Source organism: Fukomys damarensis, unplaced genomic scaffold (assembly GCF_012274545.1).
Source record: "Fukomys damarensis isolate Sample0158 unplaced genomic scaffold, DMR_v1.0_HiC HiC_scaffold_11, whole genome shotgun sequence".
In the NCBI taxonomy this organism is placed as follows: domain Eukaryota; kingdom Metazoa; phylum Chordata; class Mammalia; order Rodentia; family Bathyergidae; genus Fukomys; species Fukomys damarensis.
In genome coordinates this window covers 11,904,857-11,929,974 of record NW_022900923.1, presented here as the reverse complement: position 1 = coordinate 11,929,974, position 25,118 = coordinate 11,904,857, and the positions used below count along the sequence as shown (strand labels likewise).

General features: G+C 39.9%; 1 protein-coding gene across 5 annotated transcripts in view; it reads left to right on the top strand.

Annotated features, from left to right (window-relative positions):
- Window positions 1–25,118, top strand: part of Smyd3 (SET and MYND domain containing 3) — a 690,610-nt gene that overhangs the window by 652,237 nt on the left and 13,255 nt on the right. For all 5 annotated transcript variants that reach the window (XM_010642624.2, XM_010642628.2, XM_010642626.2 and 2 more), the window contains one exon: window positions 22,292–22,400. In XM_010642624.2, coding sequence (XP_010640926.1) covers window positions 22,292–22,400 — 109 coding nt within the window. The remainder of the gene's footprint in view (window positions 1–22,291; window positions 22,401–25,118) is intronic.

The following is a 25,118-nucleotide window of genomic DNA, read 5'->3' as shown; positions in this document are numbered from 1 at the left end:
TGCTTTTCAGAGTTTGTCTCTTCCACAGTAAAGTAAGTTCAATGGAGACAGGAGCCACAGTGTGGATCATTTCCCACTTTATCTCTTTAGTGCCTGGCATGTAGGAGGGCTCAGTAAATAGAGAGTGTATAATGTGAGTGCATGAGTGCGTGAATGAACGAATGAACAAGTTACTGAATGAGCAAGTGAAAGCATTCTCCTTGTATGTCTCTCCAAAAGATGTACCACACATCAAAGAGGAGAATTTTCTCTCTCATTTAGCTTATGTAGGAGCAGTGCTTTCCAGTTAGAAAGTCTAAACCCATAAGCAGGGAAATTCTGTTAACCAGAGACCACCCTTTCTCTAGCAATGCTTTGAGAACAGGTCAGAGAAGTAAGCCAGCAATGTTGAATGGAGTTGGAAAATGTTGGACATAGTTAAAATGTAGAGAATAGGAAATTCCCTTTTCTTTAGACTTCACGTTTGGCATCAGTGTTTGGTTTAAAGGATACTTCCAGGCACAATGTTTGAACTTAATGACCCACTGCTTGGGCATATAACCCATATTTGTTTGTTTGTTTGTTTGGGAGGGTACAATTCTGTACATCTTTTTATAGAGCTTCCATGTCTTTTTTGAATAGTACACCTATTTATACAGTACTGCAATTTTTGCTGATTATACTGTATAGTTACAGTACTGTAGTTTTATGTTCTATTATACATCACAGTACTGGATGTAAGAGTTATACAAATGAAAGCAGAGTCATCAAGTTGGAGTTTTCTTTGACCATTTCTTTGTTTTGAATATTATAGTATTCATACTATGTACAATTCCTCATTTAGCAGCCAGTTCGTTTAATGGCCTAGTCACAGGACCGTAACTGGGTCATTGAATGGGGAGTGACTCTTTTTCAGACTGCTCCTGACCTCACCTTTAAGGATATTCCACAGTAGGGAGACTTCAGGAATGCTGCTCTGAGAGCCAGCCTTAGACCAGACCTCCTTTGGAAGTTGGGGCAGTTCCTCAAATCTGTGATGATGAAGGGTAAATCACTTGTCACATAATCAGGGTCACAACATGAGTAACTTGGACTACTAGTTCACTGTAGGATCTGATTTTATACTCTGGCATGACCCATAATTGTTTTCCATAGAGACTGGAACTAAAAATGAGGAGGGATAAGATGGAGCGATAAAAAGAACACACATCCAGGAAGCAGATGTCAGGAATCCAGTCACTAGGTCTGCAAGTACTAATTAAATGTCTTTGTGTACGAAGCACTGTAACAGGTATACGGGGAGCTGAGCTTTCCACATATCCCGGATGGACCTCACATGACTTCTCTGGGCTATTTCCTTATCCATAGAATGACTAACTTAGAATGGAGTACTACACTGCATAAAGAGGGATAAACAAGTCGTTTTTAAGAAAATGGATGCACCTTGAGACCATAATGCTAAATGAAATAAATCATACACACAAGCTTGCATGGTTTCTCTTAGATGAGAAAACCGAAATATAAATAAAGATCAAAATAAAAGATAGATGATAGAAAATAGGGAGATAGATCTTTCTCCAAAGGGAAGGGGACCAAGAGATGGAGGGAGGGAAGGAAAGGGTGATAAAAAAAGAAATTAAGATGTGTTTTGTACATGTACCAAACCTCAGTGAGGGCTGTAAGCATTACGTACTACAAACAAGTACTAATAAATAATAAAAATGGAGAAGAAAGGAAACGCAGCTGGCAGAGCATGCTTCCAGGCGAGTCTGGTGGGTCATGGGGGCACAGCCTTGGGTCTCTGTCTGGCTCCTCACCCCTTGCACCCGTGCACCATGTCCCTGCTCTGCTCCTGACCCCATGAACTAAGCAGCTTGGACCCTGTCTTAGTCACTTTTCTCTTGTGGCTTAGACAAAATACCTGACACCCAAAGTTAAAGGAGGAGGAGTTTATGTAGCTCAAAGTTTATAGAGGCTTCATAATGGGCTGTTGAGGTTTCATAATGGTTTGTAGAGGGCCACGATGGGCTGGCTCCAAGGCAGGGTGACACTGAAGAAGATAAACAGTTTATAGTGCACAGAAGGTACCAAAGCAACAGAGGCTTTAGCAGTTTCTTTCTGCTCCCTTTATACTCTGTCTAGGCTACCAGGATTAGGGCAGTGTCAAACCAATCAGTGGACTGATTTCATAATCACACACCCTTAACCCCAGCATCACACACCCGGATTCAGCCACCTCTGAAAAAGCCCCACCTATGACTGCACGAAACTCTTCTCTGCTCCTTGCTCACTGGTAGATCCTGGTCGGGTGGTTTGCAACCCTTCTGTGTACCTTGCATTCGCCTCACAGAACTAAGCAATGCAGTGGACATTTCAGTAGCAAGCGTGAGCATGCAAGGAACAAAAGAGAGTGATACAAACGGTGCCTATCTCAAAATCATGACGAGAGCTGGCCCGGCGCAAGGGCAGCCTTGATGAAGTGACTATGGAGAACACCTGTACCTGAGAGCTACATATCGACAACAGCCACATAGGACCTCAGAGGGAGGGAGATAGAGGAGTTCTTTTCCCTGGCAGCATAAATGAACCCCCTACTTTCAGCAAGAATGACTATGATTTTCACAAGTATTAAAAATTTACTTCCACCTGTAAAAGAACTGGGATATCTAGCGCATAGCCAGGCAGTGGTTCTGTCTATGACATGATGTGTGATCTTGAAAAGTAATGAAAATGGAATATGACACTGTAAAGATATTGCTCTAATGAACACAGTTCTGTTTGCCAGCCTTTCTCCTGCTAGCAAATCATATTACTCCATCAACTTGGTAGAACATCAGTAACATCTTCAGAGAATAGCTTGTGAGGGCTGTTACTCAATGACAGGATTTTTGAAGACAATATAATTTGGCATTTCTCAGTTTTCTCTGATTTTGCACAGAGAAAATGGAAGACCGTAATAAATATTTTCCACAAATGGTGTCTTAAATGGAAGCACAGCTGGTAGCAGCAGTATTCTGCTATTTATTTGGATGCTAGATTCCAGGTTTTCTAGGAGAAACAACCATGCTGGCAGATTCATTGCGTTCACATTTTTCTACTGCTTTTTTTCCCCCCAGTTAAGTGGAGAATTTGTCTCTCCCTGTGGGCACCTGGTGTGTGTGTGTGTGGGGGGGTAATGCCAGGCCACGGGCATATTTGCGGCCATCAGGCTCAGAGCATATTAGGGGCTATTGAAATTGATTGGAAATATTTGAGTTGCCCTATGAAAAGTTAACACAGTGCACAGAGCTCACCTAAGGCAAGACTGTTGGGTGGGTGAGGTTCAGTGAGGCAGTGACAGGAAAGAGCACAGGTTCAGGAAGCAGCTGCCAGGTTCTCATCTCCATTGCTCTATTTACTGGATGTGCTGCTTTGGGCAAATCACACAGCCTCTTGCAACCTTGGGGTCCACATCTGTAACCCAGGTAATAATGTGCACAGGTACATTCACAGCTAATGAAATAGCAGATATGAAATATCCCTTTATGCTTTACGATATTTATAAATATCCCTTTATGCTTTATGATGCATAAAGGGATTGTGCTTATTATGCTTATGCTCACTAACATAGATTTTGTTTCCCTGGTATCACACCCAGGATTTTGTAACCTCCTTTACCTTCTTAATGTTGTTGCCAATATCACCTCCCTCCGAACCCCACCAATCTCAACTCGATTCTTACTCTTACAGAACTTTGTTCTCAGATGACTTGTAAATGTGATGTTTAGTAATTGATGTACTAAAGTCTTAAAGAGTTGTTTCTTTGGGAAAAAAAAAAAACAACAGGCAACAATTCCTATAAGTTGAAACAAATAGTGGAACACCTGCATCCTAAAAGGTTCTGTAGAAAGAAGTTGGGTGGTGGGGCAGGGTAAAAGGATCCCCATGGAATTGCCCACCCAGAAAGTATGAATAGGGGAGCGTGTATGTATGTGTGTGTGTGTGTGTGTGTGTGTGTGTATATATATATATATATATACACACACACACACATACGAATGATACCTGCTAAATTAGTCTTTCAGCCTGTAGAAGGGAACGTGTAAAAGGTACATTAGGAAAATTGTGTGTCCAAGAAACATCTTTCAGCTGCCGAGACAGCCCCAGACATTCAGGCCATCCCACCTGAGGCCTCAGATGTCACAGAGAAAAGAAATATCCCTGCTACACCCTATCTGAATTTCTGACCTGCAAAAAACGCGGTCATGTTATTTTATAACGCTGTGTTTTGTGATGGTTTCTTACACCGCCGTAGATAACAGGAACAATCATTTGCTGCCCATAGATGCTGAATCCCCTTCCTGCATTACTTCCACAGAACCTTTTCTGAGGTACAGTAGAAAACTGGGAGCAAGGCAGGCATGAGGCAAATGAGCATGCCAGAATTAGCAAGACAGTTAGGGCTTGCTGCTCCTGCTCTGGCATACTGAACTTCTAGAGAAGCATTTGGAAACACAGTGACTCCCTCTGGTTTTGTTTGTTTTGCAGAACTGTCAGCTGTTCCAGTTTCTTTGTATTTTTATATAAATATATATTTCAGACTAATCTTGTTTTTATCCTATTAAAACTCTTGCTGGAATTGTTTAACCCATAGCCCAATTTTGGAGAGAAATAATCACTGTACTGTACTGACTCTTCCAGTATATGAATCCGGTATGTCATTCCACTTGATTTAGATCTTTGATTTCTTTCATCTGTATTTTATAATTTTCAGCATACAGATACTGTACATGGTAGTTTTAGATTTACATCTGTCATTTAAGGGTTGTGCTAAGTAATTTTAAGTGGTATCATATCTTTAATTTTGGTTTTGGGGTATTTCTTGCTAGGCTATTGATATATAGTTAATTTGAGGTATTGAATTTATATCATTTGGCTTTACTGAATTCACTTATTGACTAGGAGGTTTTATAAACTCCTTGGGATCTTTTAGATAAGCAATCATGTCACCTATAAAGAGTGACAGTTAACTCTTCTGTTTCTTGTTGTTGTTGTTCTTACTGGGGATCGAACTCAGGACCTTTCATTTGCGAGGCAGGCGGTTGAACCACTGAGCTAAATCTCCAGCCCTCTTCTTTTCTCTTCTGTGTCCTATCCTTGCATTGTTGCATTGGCTTGAATTTCTAGAAGTATGTCAAGAGCAATGAGAGCAGATATCCTTGCCTTTTCTTCAGTTTAGAGAGCAGACATTCAGTGTTTGCGTTTGCCAGTGGATGGAATAATTGCTCTTTGAGTTTCCCCATTGGAGCTACAGGGGGATAGTGGATGACTGCTCTCGGCCCATGGCCTATTCTCATAATCCGGTGTGTTTTCATATTCTGGGAACTGGGGGTGCTGAATTGGCGCCTTCTTCTCTCCTGCCTCCATGGTTCACAAAACAGATGTAAGTGCACAGACAGCCACCCCCAGGCTACCTCAGCCCTCTGATCTCACTCCTCAGGGCACCCCCTCGGGTCAGCGTTTCGTGTGGCTCACTGGATCCTCACTCCTGCCACTCCACTCCTCTTTCTACCTGCTGTTTCCGTGGAGTTCTGCTCTCCCCTGGAATTAAGTCTGCATCAGCTGAGGGAAGAAGGACCAGGGTGCCTGACTTTGGCCAGCCAGCAGTGCACAGTGTAGGGTAGTTGCCAGGATCCCTGCTTGCTCCCGATCGATCGCACTTCTGGTCTGTGATTCAGTGACTCAGTGGTACCACGCCCTGCACTCAGCAGACCTGCCACCCAGAAGACCCTCAGGATGTCTGCACTAGATAGACTCTGGCAGAAGTCTTTTATTTTTAAACTTTTTCTTTAAAACTTCACAGTCTGTTTTTATATCTTGATCGATATTTTAGTAATAGATTGGGAGTGTTGTGTTGTAGGTAACTTGTCAGATGCTTGTTTTAACTGAGTACCCTGCAAGGTCAAAGGGGAAGTGAGCACGGATTCTTGATTTTTTGTCATCAGAGGCCACACTCCTTGCTTTGTTTTGCCAGAATAGCAAACAGGACATGAACTATCCTTGCAAGAAATAAGCATTAGCAGATTTCTCAGGCTCATCAGGTGAGACCCAGATGTGTGGCTGCTTCTATACTGTTAAGTGTTTGGATTCCCCTCTCACTTCCCCTCTGACCATGGCAAAACCAATGGAGTTCTCAAAGGGGAGGAATCTCTTCACAAACATTTACTCTGCCCTCCTGTCCTTTCCTTTCTTCATTCCTTTGAAAAAAATACTGTTTGAGCAATATTTATGGCTCTCTGTATTATATGCATTACTTGAACTGTTGAAATCTTGTGAGAAGATTGAAGAAAGATTGGTCATGGCTGCAGAGACTCCTCTAGAAACAAGAGGAAAGGAACTAGAATAATTTGGCTTCTGAAAAGGAATTTCATTATATAATTGAGTGTATGAAATCCCTACACATTTCCGTACTGGAGGGAGTAACACGTATTTGGGTTTGGAGGGCAAGGTAGAGAATTATCCTGATGTTCCTGCCTACCCCTCAGATAGTATCAGAGGAAAGTCCATTAGCAAAGAAAGCTCTGCCAAAACAGGTATTATAAAGACATATTTTCCTTTATGGACACTGTGAAACTTGGGGAAGATCATTAAGAAGCACATATCTTTTAACTGTTTTTAAATTATAGATTATTAATGTAAAAAGGCCAGACTTTATCACATGGAAAAATATCATGTTTAGAGGAAGAATTCATTTTTAGGAAAAATTGTAATATCTTACAAATATTTCAGAGCCATACAAACACTGGTTTGTGCACCCCCAGCTACACTTTACCTGTGTGATTTCTAAATATTATGGAAATTTGTGTGTCTCAGTTCCTCATTTTAAAAACAGGAATAACGGCAACTGCCCTGCAAATTTTGTCCTAGTAAGAGACTACAACTAAATTCCTTGCCTAGGGTAAATGTGTGACAGCTTCTTTTGTGTCATATAAAATGACTGTGAGGAGGAGGCACGACTATTCTTGGTGTACCGAGAGCTGTACCAGTTAGCACATTGTACTGGGTTTGATTTAGTGTAAAACTTCTAATCAGGGGCTTCGGGTGTACAGCTCAGTGGTAGAGCACTTCCCTAGCCATGCAAGGCCCCAAGTTTAATCCCCAGTGCTGCAAAACCAAATAAATACATAAAAAGTAAAGAACTCTGATCATTTGACCTGTGATCAAATCATAGCTCTGTTAAACTGATCCCACAGAAGAAGAGAATAACACAGTGGCCACTTAGAGACTTAGGGAAGAGAAGAGAGAGAGAAGTTAGATAACATTAACCCAAACACAGATAGGAATTCGTTCTTGTGTTCTGTAACACAGTAAGATAACTATAGTCTAAAACAGTGTAGGATAAATGTGGAAATAACCCTAAGGGTCTGAAGTTTCCCAGAAGACAGAAATGATAAATGTTGGAAGAGGTGGAAATGCTAATTACCCTGATTTGATTGTTACACATTGTATTTGTGTGTTGAATTATCCTGCTGCAACCCCTTGACAAATATGTATCCATTACAAATTATAGTTCTGCCATATTTCTATCCAGTTATTTAATCTCTTTGCCGCAGTTTCCCGGTTGCCAGAAGAGTAATAACACTACTATCTGTCTCAGAAGTTTAATTTTTGACACCTTTATTGAAGTATAATTTGCATACCCCATAAAATTTAGCCATTTCAAGTATATAATTCTGTGAGTTTTAGAAATGTTTACAGTTGTGCAAATGTACCACAGTTCATTTTTAGAGTATTTCTAACAGTCCTAACAGTTTTCTTAATCGTGTTGGCAGTGAATCCTTGTTTCCGCACTGAGCCCCAAGCAGCCACTTATCTGCTTGCTGCTGCTATAGCTTTGCTTTTCTAGGAATTTCATATAAAGGTGCTCATACAGTATGTAGCCTTGTGTTGCTGCTTTCTTTTCACCCAGCATAATGTTTCTGAAGTTCATTCATGTTGTATTGTGGATCAGTACTCTGCTCCGTTTTTATTGCCAAATAGTAGTACATTGTACAGATACACTGTATTGCATTTATCCACTCGCCACTTGATTATTTGATTTGTTTCCACTTTTCTGGCTTGAATGAATAAGCTACTATGAACTTTCACATTTAAATCCTTATATGGACATATGTTTTCATTTCTTATAAATACATAGATTCCTAGCAGTGGATCTCAGGGATGTAATTTTTAACATTTAAAAAAATTGAAATAAAACTCATGTACTATGGCATTAACTCTTTTAAAGTACATAGTTTGGTAGTATTTGTTACATTTGCAAACTGTGCAATATGAGCATCTAATTCCAGAACATTTTAATAACTCTCCCCCCAAAATCCTTATGACCCTTAGTGGTCACTTATACACCTCTGCCCACATTCCATGGAAACCTTAATCTACCTTCTGTCTCTATGAGTTTGTCTATTTGTGGTGTATCATATATAATTTTCATGTATAAATCATTTTGTGTCTGGCTTCTTTCACTCAGCATAATGCTTTCAAATCCCACCCATGTTGCAGCTTTGTTTAGCATTTTATTCCTTTACATGGCTGAATAATACTCTCCTGTACAGATATGCCACATTTTCCTTATTTGTTTATAAATTGATGGCTATTTGAATTGTTTCTGCTTTTTGTCTCTCATGAATAAGATTGCCATGAGCATTTTAATATGTTTGCATGGACTTGCTTTTCACTTTTCATGGGAATGTGCGTAGGGGTAGAATTCCTGGGCCTTATCATACTATGTTTGACCTCTTGTCAGAACGCTTTTCAAAGTGGCTGTACTGCTTAATGCCGCCCCCACCCCCCAGCAGTGGACTGCTCACCTATACCAGTGGCTGTCTTTTTCGTTATAGCCACCTAGTGGATGTGAAATGGAAACTCACTGTAGTTTTTATTTTTATTTCCCTGATGACTGATGATGTACATTTTTTTAATGTGCTTATTAGCCATTTGGAAAAATGTCTCACCAGATCTTTTATTATTTGATTTGGGTAGTTTGTCATCTATTTAGCTTTTTAAGAAATTGCCCCAAGTGTTTTCCAAAGTAAAAGGATGCTATTGTCAGTCCCTTTGATTTTAGCTATTGCAAAGTGTGTGTAGGAGTAGTCACTGTAAAACATTTCCCTAACATTTGATGGCACTGATTATCTTTTCATGTACTTAGATGGTGTTCATATAGTTCCTTTGTAGATGCGTCTCTGGAATCTCTTGCCCATTTTCTTTTTTTCTTTCTCTGTTTCTTTTTTGGTCATATGGAAATTTAAGATCTCCATATATATCTGAAGACAAGTCTTCTATCACATTCATATTTCATATGTAGTTTCACCCAGTTATATCTCCATTTCCTTGTGTGTTTGTAGAATAAATGTTCCTAGTTTTGATTCAATCCAGTATGTCAATTTTGTTCTGTTATGAATCATATTGGTGTCATATATAGTAACGATTGCCTAAAGTCATAAAGATTTTCTCTTATGTCTTCTAAAAATTATATAAGTTTACATTTAGATCAGTAGTATAATTTTCAGTTCATAGCCTCATAGTGGATCTTGGTATAAGGCATGAAGTTCAGGTCAAGGTTCATTTTTCCTTCCCAGATTAGACTAGACATTATTCTAATAAAGACATACAAATAGCTCATAAATGTATGAAAAGATTTTCATATTATTATTAACCATTAGCAAAATACAAATCAAAACCATACTGAGGTATGACTTCGCATCCACTAAGATAACTATAATAAAAAATATAGTAAGTGTTAGTGAAGACCATTAAAAATACTATCATTACCATATTGAATTGTCCTTGTAACTTTCCAAAAACAAATTTGCTATCTTTGTGTAGGTCTATTTCTGAAGTTTCTGTTGTTCCATTCATTTATGTTTCTCTGTGCCAGTGCCACACTGTCTTGATTATTGTAGCTTTATAGTAAATCTTGATATTTTAGCTTTATAGTATATGAGTACTCCAATCTCCAATTTTGTTCTTTTTTAATTGTTAGATTATTCTGATACCTTCGAAACTCCACATAAATTTTAGGACCAACTTGTTTATAAGTATCATGCTTGAAGTTATAATTACACAAAATCTGTAAGTCAACTAAAAAAAATCAACATCTTTGCTATATTTTCATTTACTTTTGAAGGATAGTTCTATGGAGATATATTTCTTGGTTGGAATTTTGCTACTTTCAGGACTTAGATTATATCTTTACTCTGCCTTCTATCTCCATTTTTTTCTCATACAAATCCAGCTGTTTTACTGTATGTGTTTTCTTATACTGCTTTCAGTATTTGCATTTTGGCCTCCAACAGTTTGACTGTGATATGTCTAAGTGAGATTTTTTTGGGTATAATATTTATTTATTTATTTGTTTGTTTATTTATTTATTTATTTTCAGTACCAGGGATCAAATTTAGGACCTTGCACTTGAAAGGTAGGAGCAGTGCCACTGAACTACATGCCCAGCCCTGTGCGCTATTTATTGTGCTTGGGATCATTGAGTTTGTGGATATCTAGGTTGATATTACTAAATTTAGGAAAGTTTGGGGTATTATTTTTTCAAAATTTTTTCTCCTCTCCTTCTGTATTCACTCAACTTTCTGAAGATTTAATCATTTCTACTGACCTATCTTTCAGCTTACTAATTCCTCTGCCTTATCAAATCTGCTTTTCATCTAGTGACTTGTTTAGTTTTCTGTCAAGTCCTGCCTTCCTACCAACTCTTTTTTAAAAACTATCTTCCTTTAAATCTTTGAACATAATTTAATTCACTTTAATTATTTTAAAATTCTTGTAATAGCTGCTGAAGATTTTGTCTTTAAAATGAACCACCTGGGCCCACTCACTCTATTTCTAATGATAGCTTTTTCCCTAAAATGGTTTCTATTTTCTAGTTTTTTGCATGTGTGCTAATTCTCCATTACTTCAGTAGCAAATTACTATAAACTTGGTGGCTTAAGACAACATATATTTATTGTCTGACGGTTCTGTTGGTCACAAGCTTTGTAAGGGCCTCTAAATCAAGATGCCAGCATAGGCTAAAGTCAGGATGTTAGCAAAGCTGTTAGTTCTGAAGTTCTGTGGAAGAATCTCTTTTCTTACAAACCTGTCTCCTTTGCCATTTCCAGCGGAAGAAATGGCTCATGTTTCTTTGCTTATATTTCTTTCCTGTATTTTCAAAATTAACAACATAGCGCCTCTCTGACCTTATTCCTATCATCACAATTCTCTGACCACACCTCCAAGTGGTTCTCCACCTTCAGGGAGTGTGTGATGAGACTGGATGCACCTGGTTAGTTCAGGATAATTTCATTTTGCATATTCCATAACCTTAATCACATCGATATAGTTTGTTTTTCCACTTAAGGTAACGTATTCACAATTTCTAGGATCAGACTATCGATTTATTTGGAGGCTAATTTTTTTCCCTACCATATCATACCTAGTGATTCTTGGTTGCAAATTGGACATTGTACATAATGTATAGTAACTGCCTTTTGCATAACTTACAAATTTTACGCAAAACCGTGTTTTGTTCTGAGAGTGGTTGGTAGTCATTTTGCTAGTTGTCTTTGTAACTGTTAAATGCAGAGTGTGGAATATTCAGTACAGCTTGTTAATACTGTCTTTCCTTAGTGTTTTAATCTTTCTTTTTCCTTTCAATCTTTTTAGCCTGGTTTCTTTGAGGTCTCCCTGTGTCCGCTCAGCCCAAGTCATAAGCAGTGATTTGGGCAGAGGTGTTACTCCAGCCTTGACCTTTAAGGACTTTAGTGTCTGTTGTCACTTGCATATGAGAAGGTACACCCAAAGTTCTCAACGTTGTTATTGTTGCTTCAGGTTCCTGGGGTCTCCCTGTGTACCTGCAGTTTCCCAGTTACCCAGGTACAATGGAAAGCTTATCTCATCCCTTCTAAGGCTCACGCAGGTGAGATTGATAGATGGGAACAGCTTCAAGCAGGAAGACTGCAGCATACTGCCTCTCTTTCCCTAAACATAGCTATTGTTAATGCATAAACACTTCTTAATTTATCTATTTTTTGTCAATTTCTAATCCCCTAAAGTGGTTGCTTTTGGTGGTTTCATCTAGTTTTATCCTTGCTTTTTGTAGAGAAAAATAACTGATCATTTTGCCTCATCATCATTGGGTGAGATTGTTTTAAGACTTAATTAAGGTAAAACAAAGTCCTTACAACAGTGCCTTCCATGTAGCAAGGGCCCTAACCATAACAACTGCTATTATTTAAACTGTCATTATTCTTATTAGTGACAGAGACAACTAGATAGCCACACTTCCAAGACATATTCATAGTTGTCTATTACAGAATATTTATTACAAGGAATCTTTCTTGTTCTACAAACTCCTTCACTGTAGGCCAAGTATCAGCAACTTTGTAAAGAGTGTGCAATAAACATTCAAGGCTTTACAAGCCACAGTCACTTAGTTCTTCTATTGTAGAAAGACAGCAACAGTAGACCATATGCAAACAAGCAGACATGGCTGTCTCCCAGTAAAACTTTATTTTTAAAAATGCTTTGCAGGGATTTGATCAATTTTGCCTGCAAACCATGGTTCACCACCACTCCTGCTATAGAATCACATTCTCATATTCTGCATCTGAGCAGTATCAGATAATCTGCCCCAATAGACTGTGTTTTTCTTTGAAAATCACTACAGAGAATATCTCTGCTTCCCGGCACCATAATACAGTACTTAGCAACACCTGTGCCCTGGAACCCCTCCTAAGATTTACCTAGGATTTATGGATTCTTGAGTATTTGACATCACTAGCAATTAATTTTAATACATGTGCTATTAACACTACTGAAATATATATATCAAAAGCAGCACATACATATAGTGTTGTAAGAAACCAATGTAGATACAGACATACATAGCTAGGTAAGCTTTTTGATGCTAAAATATATATTTATCTTTTGTTTAAAATGTGTGGAACTTTTACTTGTTTTTAATCTTACAACTTTCATTTTTTACTACCAAACAAGGAAGAGGTATTCATATTTTAAAAAACCATAATGTTTCCTTTTTAATTGATTTAACATTCAACCTTTGAGATCAATAAGTCTCTGAATTAACATATTTCTTATATGTAGGCTTTATACCCAGAAATTAAAACAAAACATTTAATAAATTTTAAAGACTTTTTCATTGTCATAATGGCAAAGAATATATGTCATGAATAAACTGTTTAAAACATTATAAAAAGATGCATAAAACTGCTCCAGTTCTTTGTGGACATAGAAGGATCTTAAAGCACTTAAGTCCTGTTTTCTCCCCTGCTGACATATGTGCTGTGATTCTGTATATTTTAATTTGCAGCATACTTGTAACCCACAAAATGATTTTTTATTTGTCAGTATTCATAGCCTTGTCCACATGAAGCATTCTCTTTGTCTTCACTCTTTTGTATCTTAGATCTTACATCTGGGATCACTTTCCTTCTACCCAGAATTTTATAAGTCCCTTTTGTGAAGATCTACTGATGACAAATTCCAGTTTTTCTTCATCTAAGGGTGTGTGTGTTTCATATTCATCCTTTTTAAAAGTTTTATTGAAGTATTATTTATATATTATACAGTTTACTCACTTAAAGTATATACTTCCACAGTTTTCAGCTTAAAGATACGTACAACCATCATTGTTAAATTTTCTGTTACTATAATAAAATACCTGAGATAATCAACTTATAAAGAGAGGTTTATTTTGCCTTATACTTTTAGAAATTCCAGTCTGTAGTCATTTGACCTCGTTACTTTTAGGCCTCTGGTAGGGGCACAAGTGCATGGTAGAACAAAATTACTTGTCTCAGGACTCAGATACTAAGGAGAGGAGGAAGAGACCAGGTCCCTAGTCTCCTTCAGTGACACAACATTCAGTGATCTAACGATTCCCACTAGGCCTCAACTCTTGAAGGTCCACCATCCCCCAATAACACCAAGCTGGGGACCAAGCCTTTAACCCAAAGGGCATTTACGGGATACTCCAGGTCTAAACTGTGGCAGATAGCACCACCACAGTCATGTTTAGAGCATTTTCATTGTCTCACAAAGAAAGCCTGAACCCTTTAGCTATCTCTGGAAAGATGTCTTTCCAGATAGAGAATTCTTGACTAGGAATTCTTTTTCCCTGGCATGCTGAAGATATTGTCCCACTGTCTTCCAGCTTCCATTGTTGCAGCCTCCTCTTAGCTGTACTTGGGACTCTTTCCATTGTAATTCTTCTCCTTCTGTAATCTGCCGTCATCTCTTAGGTGCCATCCAGGATAGACGCTAAGAGGGAATCGTTCGGATTAGATCCCCTGGTGTTGGTCGACACTGGGCTTGCTCTTCTTTCCTCTAGGCCTCACAGAGACACCAACATACCAGTAGTTACACCACTCTGCTTGTTCCGTATAGGTTCCTGATCCCTTACTCTCTTGGCAGCATGTTACTGCTTTTTGAAATACTCTATTTAGCATCTGACATTGTTTAAGGATAAGAATGAACTAGAAATTGAATGCAAGCCAGTTTTCATAAATTAAAATGAATATCTTCAAATAAATTTTAAAATTCTATCCACAAGTTGCTTCTTAGGAAATCATCTCAGAATGATGTGGCTCTCTGTTTTCGGGTATTTAGGGGCTTTAGTACATACATTAGGAACTTGTATCGCCTATATAAGGATGAATAGACTTCAGACGACAAATGCAAATATTGTAACACAAATCTCATTACCTTTTTTCTCAAGGACTTAACTAAGTTACAGTTACTGTTTGATTTAGTTATAGTTTGCTGACCTTTTTAAATGCTTCAGAATATCGTGAACTACTTCACATCCTAAAAATGGTGCTACAAGATATGAAACAGACAAAAGCCTGAAGGACAGTATTGTCACAGCTAGGCAGCTGTTTATGTAAAATGGAAACCATCCTGCCCGCCTGCAAGGCTCTGACCAGGTCTTCCCACTGCCTCCCTCTCCCGCCAGGCTGTTAGTGGGCTAAGCGGCTCGTGAGGCAGATTTCACAAGGGGACGAGGACCTTTATGTACAACTCTACATTAAAGGAGAAAAGTAAAACACACTTAATTTGGAAGTTACAAATATGAGTAGTTGAACTGGTTCATTTTTAAAAGAAGGATCAAAACCCAGAGTTTGGGTTCAGAATTGGCTGACCCTATTGCAACAGAAACCTTATCCCTGATGGAGGCCACATACGCAGAACCCTCTCCACCCCTGCAGCCCCAGCCAGGCTCTCCTTTGTGTTGCTGCACATTCAACTGGTATTGAAAAGAAGCATAGAAACATAAAGGAGACCCAAGGAGGGTTTGAGGCTGCTGGAAAATAACCATCTTGATATTGGGCTTTCTTCCTTTCTTTTTTTAAACTTTGAAACAAAGTTAGGTGAGTTTTCGTATCTTGCAACTAATTACCATGTGTTTTCTAGCTCTGAAAACTTACTACTATCAGTCTTGGTTGAATATAGTTGTACACTTTTCCAAATGCTCTCTCATCACTCTTTTTTAACCTAGTTAATGGTGATGTGAAATGGACACTCAGCTCCTAAGAAGAGCCGTGTCTCATTCCTTGATCTCCAGTGTCCTTCGTTCTCATTTATGTATTATACCACTCTACTTCTCAGCCCACTCTATGTGCTCCTGGGCCTGGGTTACACGGACATTTACAATAAACAAAATGCATTTTTGTTCTTAATTTTTTTTCTTAATGTTAGAGATTCTCTTTAACAATAGCTCATACACAAATAACTCTTAACTGGGAAACTTCTGAGAATAAGACCTACCTCTTGAATAGAAGGCCTACTTGGTGGAAATTTTTAAGATAAGTTAAATGTGATTTTTATGGATTGACGTGATCCTGCTTACTCATTTGGTAGGGTGAAAGAAAAACCAAGAAATTTTCATTTTAATATTGTCAAGTCCAGTTATAATGTGTGACCCTGTACATGTTTTTCTTATGCTCAGGTGTATGAATCCACCTTTTTTAGTGATGCGAGGTCAGTAGTACATACTGTGAGAGAAGCAGGAACTGAGGGTTCAGTCTGGGCTGGAACCCACATCTCCTTACAGAAACAAGTCTGAATACGTGGTCCCAACCTTCCTGTTACCATCAGAGCCAGGGAGCAGAGGTGATGTAGAAGCTATGATTCATCCCACACCTGGGAACGGCACATCTGCAGACTAACTGTGCCGGTTAATTAAGGTCATGGCAAGAACTAGTCTTTGTTTTGAGATAGTTTCTTGGACAGCATGGCCTGTATTTGTTGTCTTTGTTTTTGTTTCCTATTAGGATATTAAAAAACAAAAAAACAAAACTAACAACAGAAATGTATTATAGTACAAACAAAGCTGTCCTACCACAAAAGCATAAATAGCTTCCATACTTCAGCTGCTTTAAATTAACAGAGCCCAGGGAGCACCAGATGATTCTGTCTGCCTTTTCATGCTTCCTTGTCCTAGTTGCCCATGGTATTTGATGCTGAATTCCTACATTTGATTTAAGACCTGAAGCAAAACCTCTTATGTTGAGTGTAAGCCCCTGTGCTTCTGCTGTCATTCCAGCCATCGAGTCAGTGTCTCCCTGATGTTCTGAAGACTACTTCAGAAGGCCATCGTATAGCACTCACCATGCATGTGATTTTGCTTCTACACAAGGCTGAGTGAGAATTGAGTAAAAATTTAAAACCTTCTGAAACTGGAGGCACTTATTTATCAGTCTATTTCTCTTTCTTCCTTCTTTGTAGACAGACTTTTAATAACTACTTACCACCAAGTTAAGTCATATAATTATAAAGCACATAGACATTTCTGAAAAGGTATAATTCGATTTTAAAGATCATTCTTCTACAAACTTACATGTGATACTTCACTAGGACACTAGTACTCAAAAGGCCCTGGCCAGTTAACTTCCAGTCAGAACATTCAACCCAACGTTGTCATCAGCCTACTGTCAGTGAAGCTGGGTGCAGAGAACAAAGCCTCTAAAAGGAAAGAGTCCATCTCTACTAATGGTAGAAAAGTAAAATACAATGCCCTGTTATTTTCTCTATGAAAAATTTAGAAACATAAACAAAAAGAGAATAATATAACGAATCTTCACATGAGATGCATCTGTCATTCAGCTTCTGTAATCACCATGTAACCCTCATTTTCCCATCTTTTTTCTTCCCTGAATTGTCCTTATGCAGTTCTGTTTTGAACCTCTGATTGACTATCGTGTATTAGCTTTGACAATGCCCAGCCATATGATTTTGTATATTGCTTCTGCCCCACTCTCTTCCTTCTCTCATATGACTTTCTACTTAACGGGCACGACATCCATGACCCTGTTGTTTTCCATTCATTGTTGCTTCATGTTGTATGATGTGTATATTCATTGAAACAGCTTTCCAGTTCATTAATTCACAGTTGGTAATCTGGTGTTAAACTAATGAGTATATTAATTTCAGTTTTCTATTTTTTTCAATTCTTGAATTTCCATTGTTTTTACAATATAATTTCTGATTTCTCCTAAGTCTTCACACATATTTATTATGGTTATTTTAAGGTCAGTATATGAGAGGCTTAGTATTTCCGTATCTTTAGATCTGTTTCATTGTTTGTCTTGGTTTTCAGTTTTTGTCTTCTTGTATGCCTAGTAATGATTTTTCTGCATATAGAAGAGAGTATAGAAAATTTTATTTAAAAATTTTTTTAAAATAAGATGAAAAATTAAAGATATAATTTGAGGTTCAGGATGATGTTATCTCCTTCAGAAAGATTTATTTTTGCTTCTGGCAGTCAAAGTAGAAACATATGACTTTAATTCTATTAGAGTTTGAAATTGATTATTTTTTGGTAATGGTTGGTCTGTTTCTGGTTTACCAAACTATTCCTAGATTGTAGTCCTTTGGAGATCACAAATAAAAGGCAGACATGTTTCCCAAAGCTCCTTCTCATCCTTTTTGAGCCTTAAACTCCAGTTTCCATGTCTTCCTTTTCTATGCTGCTGCCAAAGCCTTTGGTCTGCTAGTTGGCCTGTTTCTCCTTTCTGTCCATCAAGGAAAAAGTGGCAATGGATATAATGCTCTCTTTCCTGAGCTTTCATGATTGTGACTCTTTAAGACTCTGCTGCCTCAGTGGCTCTGCGATACCTTCAGACAGATTTTAAAAAATACTTAATCTGTCTTCTCATTCTTAGCAGGAGTTGGTTGGAAGCATATTAATCCACCATTGCTGGCAACAGAAACTCTGCTGGAGATGTTTAAATTAGATCTCAGACACTATATTATGTTGTCCTTGTGTGCTTCAGTTTGTATCTCTGAAAACTGTGGATGCTTTCTTATACTCATGATTCCGTTTCATGCTCATATTTCCTTGTTTATCTCAGAAATGTCCTGATATAGTTCTGTTTGAGTTAAGATATCCAGGTATTACAAATGTTTGTCATACCTCTTCAGTCTTTTTAAATCTAGATTGCTCCCACCTTTTCTTTTCATGACTAGAGAGGATCCTAAGCCAATGTCCTATTGAATCCCCATATCCATGTTACTTATTGCTCTTATCCGTTATTTTTCCTGTGAAATGTAATTTTAACTTTATGGGCTTAAATTCCACTTTGACTTATTGGATTTGGCTTGGTTTGCTTTGGTTTTCTTTGGTTTGGCAGGGTTGTTTTATAAGTAATGCAAAATAATTCCTATTGCATCATGTGGGATGGCACTTAATATCTGATTGTCTCTCTTTAGTGATGCTAAGATTAGACCAACCTAATCCCTCCACTGTAAACATCTCCATCATTTTTTAATCTAGGGGCTTTATCTAGTGATACCTTTTCCCTGGCTCACTTATTTCTTTGGAAATTGCAAAATTACGGTTTCTCTAGGTCTGTCATCAATACATATTTATTAGCTACAAGCAGTTAAGCTCTCTTTTACGATTCAAGGATGTGTTTTGCATCAGATTTTTTAAAACAGTTCTGAAAAATAAATGCTTTTTTGCTGCCATGTAAATAAATGCCAAAGCTGCTACCTCTGATGAAGCAGCGTGACTGGTAATGGAATCGTACAGAAAAACCTCAGCGAGACCTTTGCTTCTCTGTGTCCTTTCAACCTAAGACATTCCAGTTCTCTGACTCTCGGCCTCCCATAGACTGAGCCAGCAAGATTTCGGTGCTTGTGGGTTCGAGTTAAAGCTGGTGTGCACTCTTCTTCTCTTCTCTGCTTGTTTAAACTCGTTCCCTTCTTTGAACTTACTCACTGTGAAAGCACCAAAGGCAGCTTTTCCATTCAGGGCCAGCATTCTAGGGCATGAGTGTGCTAGCATCATATCTATGAAAAGAAGCCAAATGCTTTGTCAAACGATGTAGTTATTATACAATTTCCTTGTATGTTTTTGTGGAGATGGTTATTTTTCTGAATCTTATAGCCATTTCTGACTCCACTATACCCCAGCAAGTCCTCAGTTCCTGTTGAATCAGTTCTATAACCTTTTTTATATAACTTCGTGTCTAGTTCTGATGAAATATTCTCAGTTCTCTGAGCAGCACCTCCCTGCAGGGCAAGGCCGAGCCTCCTCACTGCGTGGTGCTCTGCATAGCCAGGCGTCCCTCTCCACCCTGCCCTGGACAGTCCAGAGGGCTTGTTGCCCTCTCTGTTCAGCCTCCTGTACCAGCCCCATCCCTTCCAATGCCCTGCATGCTTGGCCCAGGATCTCATCATCTACCCTGGTCCAAACCAGCTCAAGTCTGCTGTTCCTCCAATCACTGTGGTCTCTGCTGCTTCCCAAGAACCCAAAGTCTGTGCCATGCGCTGATGGATCTCAGTCTTCTCTGTATCTTGATTTCATTTGCCTCATTTCTGCAGCTTAACTGTGTTCACCAGGGGCAGGGGTTTACCATGAACATCTCCAGAGTCCTCAGAGAACCGGGCCCAGAACCTAGCATTGCACAGTGTACCTTCCCCACCCTTCTCCCCAGGATTCCTGCTTTAGTCCTCAGACACACCTGATTTGTTGTTGAGATGCTCAGCTTGGCCTTGATTTTTATAGTTCTGCGGTTGAAGACTCCATCCTCATCACTGTCACACATGGTGAAGTTGCTGAAGCCTGTGTCCTTGGTGGGCAGCTTCACCAGTGTCCCTTGAGGTGCTAGTTCGGCAAGTGATTATGATTCATCCTACATGTCAGCTAGAGGCTGCCTGAACTAAGCAGGCTTCAGCCAGCACTGTGCCAGAGTGGGAATGTGTATGTGGGAATGCCCCTGGAATGTTTATGTGGGCCCCCCAAACCATGCACACACTTCCTCCTCAACCTCTCCTTGTAAAACTGTACTTCATTTTAAAAAATCTTTCAGTGACCGAGGCAGGTACCTGTCACAGCATAATTATGCACCACTCTCTCTACCACCATAAGACCAATGGTTTTCTTTCCTTTAGCTAACTGACTTGACACACACCCTTTAGTGGAGAGATTATTAGTATAAAATTACTTTTTGGCCTTTAAATTTAATTATGCCACATTCATAGCAATAAAAAAAAAATCCCAAATCCAGGTGTGCTTTTCAAGGAAAGTGTGCAGGGCAATTACCTTCTGATAATGGCATCCTGCACTTAAGTCTTTTGTCTGGGGATCTTAAAATCTTTTGCACACAAGTAGATAATGATGTTCATTCTGGAAGGGGTGAGAGGTGAAGTGATTGACCTCTTAGCATACTCAAGAGATGAAGAAAAATGTAGGACCCAGGTGTCTCCTTTGTTGATTTCCCTTCCTCCTCCTTCTCAGTTCTTTAGAAAAAGGCAGGGCCAGCCTTCTATTGATTTCATACGTACCTCCCAGGTACTGCTTTTTCACTTTGTTAAGAACATGAATGAATAAAGTTTCTGTATCGCATTTCGGTGCAGGGGGAGTCAAGGCTGAAGGAAGAGGAATGGTTGCAGATATGCACACACTTGTCAGAGAACATACCTGCTTCTCATGGCCAGTCTACCTCACCTCTTAAACAGGAGGGCTTAAAGTGGGCCCCAGGGGCTCATAGATAAGAACAGTTAGAGCAGAGCCTATCACAGTGCAAGCCCTGTATACGCAGTGGCTCCTAGGATTAGCTTATTGATGTGGAGCAGCCGGCCCTATCCTCTCCAGAGAAGAGTATGCCTTACTTCCTTTCTGCCCACCCAGCCATGCCTTTCTGAATCTTGTTTTCTTCCTCCAGAAAGCCTTCCCTAGACCAGCCAACCATCAGTCACCTCTCTTTTAATAAACTCCTGCATCAGCTTCTCAGCTCAATTTAAACTTAAACTGAACATCTAACATATACTGAGGTTGGCCTGATTTGGGCACTGAATCATGTTCCGTCATGTAATATTGTTTTAACTCTCATGTGAATGTTTGCCTTCTGTCTGATGGGATTATGGGCCTTGAGGGAAAAGCTTAGTTATATACAGTGTGATATTTCCTCTAACCCCAGATACAACCCTCCATATATAGCAGGAGTTCAGTATTCCTGAGAGTGTGGGATGGTAAAAGAGGCCAAACTGGTGACCTCAGTATAGTACATTTTTGTTGATGAGTTGAATTAAGGTAGCTCTTCGTGGGGGCTGAAACATAGCCCTAAGTTCTCATTCTTTGGTTCAATGCAACACCTTTTGTTATGTTAGACGTCAAAGAGATAAGTGTGTATTGAGTTCTTTCTGCATACAGGATGTCACAGAAAACTCAGAGTGCCCTCAGCAAAATCATTGTAATCCACCAAGATGATAAAATAAGTACACTGAAACTATCAGAAAGGGGGGCCGTGGTAAGCTCTGTACCTATCATTCCATAAAGGCTTTCACAATTAAAGGCCAAGGTGTGGTAGTATCTACTTGGGGCATCGTGAAACTTTCATTCATTTATTCTGCTAATATGTGCTGAGAGGCAGTCTTCTGTTCCAGGCCTCTGCTAATGCTTAAGCTTCATGGAAGAGGGTGAAGGCAGGGTTAATACCATAAATGTAATGCGCTCTTTCCCCAGATAGAAATGCAGAAGTCCAAACTTGTGTTTCTTCTCTCTGGTATGTATTAAAGAAGCATTGCAGTCCTGTTATTATTTTTTTTTCCTAATGTAGAAGGAATCTGGGGAGCTGAAGACTAGCAGTGTGCTAATTCCCGTAGGTATAGCATTTTCCTGCATTGCAAAGCTAATTTTCTGTCAGTAGCTTATTCACATTCACAGCCAGTGTTTGCTGCCACTTTCGTAGTCTCCTGATGCAATACTGACTGCAAAGGTGAGACCTGCTGACACTGTTTGCCTTTTTGATTCTTCCAGGATTTTTTTCCCAGGGAGCCACCCCGTCCGAGGTGTGCAAGTAATGAAAGTTGGCAAACTGCAGTTACATCAAGGCATGTTTCCCCAAGCAATGAAGAATCTGAGACTGGTGAGTGTGCCAAGAGCTGGGGGGCTTCTGCCTGGTAGGCCTTTCTCTGGCTGGGTCTGGGCCTCATCTTGGTGACTGTTTTTAGCAATGTATAACATGCGTGCGTGCCCACACACATGTACCTACACTCCTAAGTTGTGCTGGTAAATGTTTAACAACCAGATCTGAAAAAACTGGCTTTGTGATCTTTGCCACTTTTTGTCGTATAAATGGGCCTAGTGTGACTGATTTCAAACTACCATTGTAAAATCAACCAGCTCCTAAATATCATGGTAATTTGAAATCACTTTTGCAGACTGCTGCAAACGCAAGGGAATGTGTACCTACCCCAGAGTGAAAAGTCTCCCTTCCCCATGCCCACCAAACATAGTCCAGCTCCTTCCGTGGCAGGCAAGACCCTAGACCACTGGTCTGCAGTCTACCCGTGCAGCTTCCGCATCCCTCCTTCCCTCTCTATACGCCCAGAGCACACCGTGCCGCTCCATTGCCCACCCTGACCTACGGACTCCTAGGTCTTTACAAAGAAAATTTCTCTGCCTTAAATCCCCCATCCACCTCTGGATCTGGCAGAACTCTACTGGTCCTTTAAGGCCTTGCTTCCATGCCATTTTCTTCTTTATTCCTATCACTCCCTGCTCCCACTGCCAATGTGACACTTACCATATCGTAGCAGCCATATCTGAACACCCACCCTCCTGCCCACAGGGACTTTTGCAGTTGTCTTTGTAACTACATCAGTACCACATGAGTCACCTGGAACTAAAAATATATTCATTGTTGGGAAAGGGGAGGGAGGGGAATCAAATGCAATCTCAGCATAAGTGCAAAGAAGAAACTGAATGGGAGAAATGGGTCCGTGTTGGAACACTTTTTGAGCTGTGAGACTTGTTTCCCTCCTCTTAGGGATTCTCCTCTGCCCCAAGGGGCTCAGGGCTTTCTACTGCCTTGGCTTTCTCCCCGGCTAGGTACATTTCCATCCCTCTCGATGTCTGGCCTTTCAAAAGCAGAAAACAGAGGCTCATCTGGCCCGGGCACCGGAGGGGCGAGACAGAACTGGCATGTGGGTTTTTATGGGAAGCACTCAACATTTTGATTTAGTCCTGGGATACAGCAACCCTATCTGCAAAAAAGCCTTTGGGGAAGGATCAGAGCCCTGCATCTGTTGCTCTGGTGGTGTCCAGGGGTTGGGTGAGCCCATAACAAGGACAATTTTAGATGAGAAAAATGACGATGCCTAAAGGAGTCTTCAAAATAAGATCCCCTAATGCTAATTTTTATTGAATGCCAGCCCAGTCATCTGTTCCTCACTGCTAAATGAAATTTGCCCATAGTCACCAGGAAGAGACTACACTTTCCCAAAGGTACACAAATCCTTTTCTTTGTACTTCAGTCAACATTTTTTTCCCAACTTACAGAAATACATTTAGCAGTTTGCAGCTCTCTGAGAGCTTTCCTCCTTTTCTGGTCTGGTTAGTAATTATTAGGCAGATCAGCTAGACAGAAAATTCTTACTCAAGGTCTGGTGTGTGAGAGATTTGGCAGAAAAAGAAGGCAGAGGAAGTTTCCCAAGTGAATGATGTTCTCAACCCAGGGTTACCTTGCAACTAGATTAATCCTTTATGTTCATATGGGACCAAAACTGTTAATGCTGCTCCTGCATACAACACCTTTCTTGGTCCTCATGACACACGGCAGCCTTGTGAGGTCAGTGGACAGGCATTTTTATCCCTGTTTGAAAAACGAAGGCCCTCAGCCTTGGTGACATGCAAGAGCTTGCCTGAAGTCACACCGAGGCAGAGCCAGGCCTAGTTCATTTAGTTTAGTTCAACATGTGTTGATTAAATGCTTCTGTTACTCGGAATAAAGCCCTGTATTGTCCTTACAATTTAATGCAGCAGACAGACATGCAAACGAGTCATTAAATCCAGGCTAGAATCCAACTCAGAGGACAGTGGGGAGAGAAGTCAGAGACTATTTGAATCTCTTCTGCTCTTCATGTGAGGCTGAGTCCTTGCCATTGCGAGCAGAGCTCCTGAAGGAGCCGGCTCACACCCTAGTGCTATAGCTTTTGCCTCACATGTGTGAGGCCCTGGGTTCTATCTCCAGCACCAGAAAAAGGGAAGAGGGCTGAGAGGGAAGAAGGAGGAAAGGAGAGGTGGGGAGGGAGAGGACAAGAGAGGAGAAGAGAAAGCAAACGAGGAAGAGACCCTCAGCTGCAAAGACAAGCCTAACAAACCAGATATCCCAGCATGGGTCTACAGGGTAATACACCCTGGGCTGACGGTACAGACCATCATCAGCCCTTCTGCTGGCCCTCTGACTGTCCTCTATACCCCTGGTGCCCAGGCCTATTCTCTGCCGTCTTTATGCCCTTCTTATGAGGCTCACAAGTTCACCTTATAATAATCACCTTAGTATTTCTTGTTTTCAATACCAAAGATAAGCCCAAGCATGGACCCTGACAGCTGCCTGATGAAAGATCTCCTAGGAGCACCACAGAATTATCTGATCTAAGGCCTGTGCTTAAACTTTAGTCTTCCCAAAACTTCCTGCTTGACTCTGGACGAGTCCTAAGTCTGGACACGTTCTGATGTGCACCCCTGACAGTGTGGTACAGGAGGAGGAAGGACTGGACTTAGAACTGAAGGATCAGGTTCCAGTCTTGCCACTTACTAGGTCTGTAACTTGATGTAAGACACTTTTTTTTTTTTTTTTTTT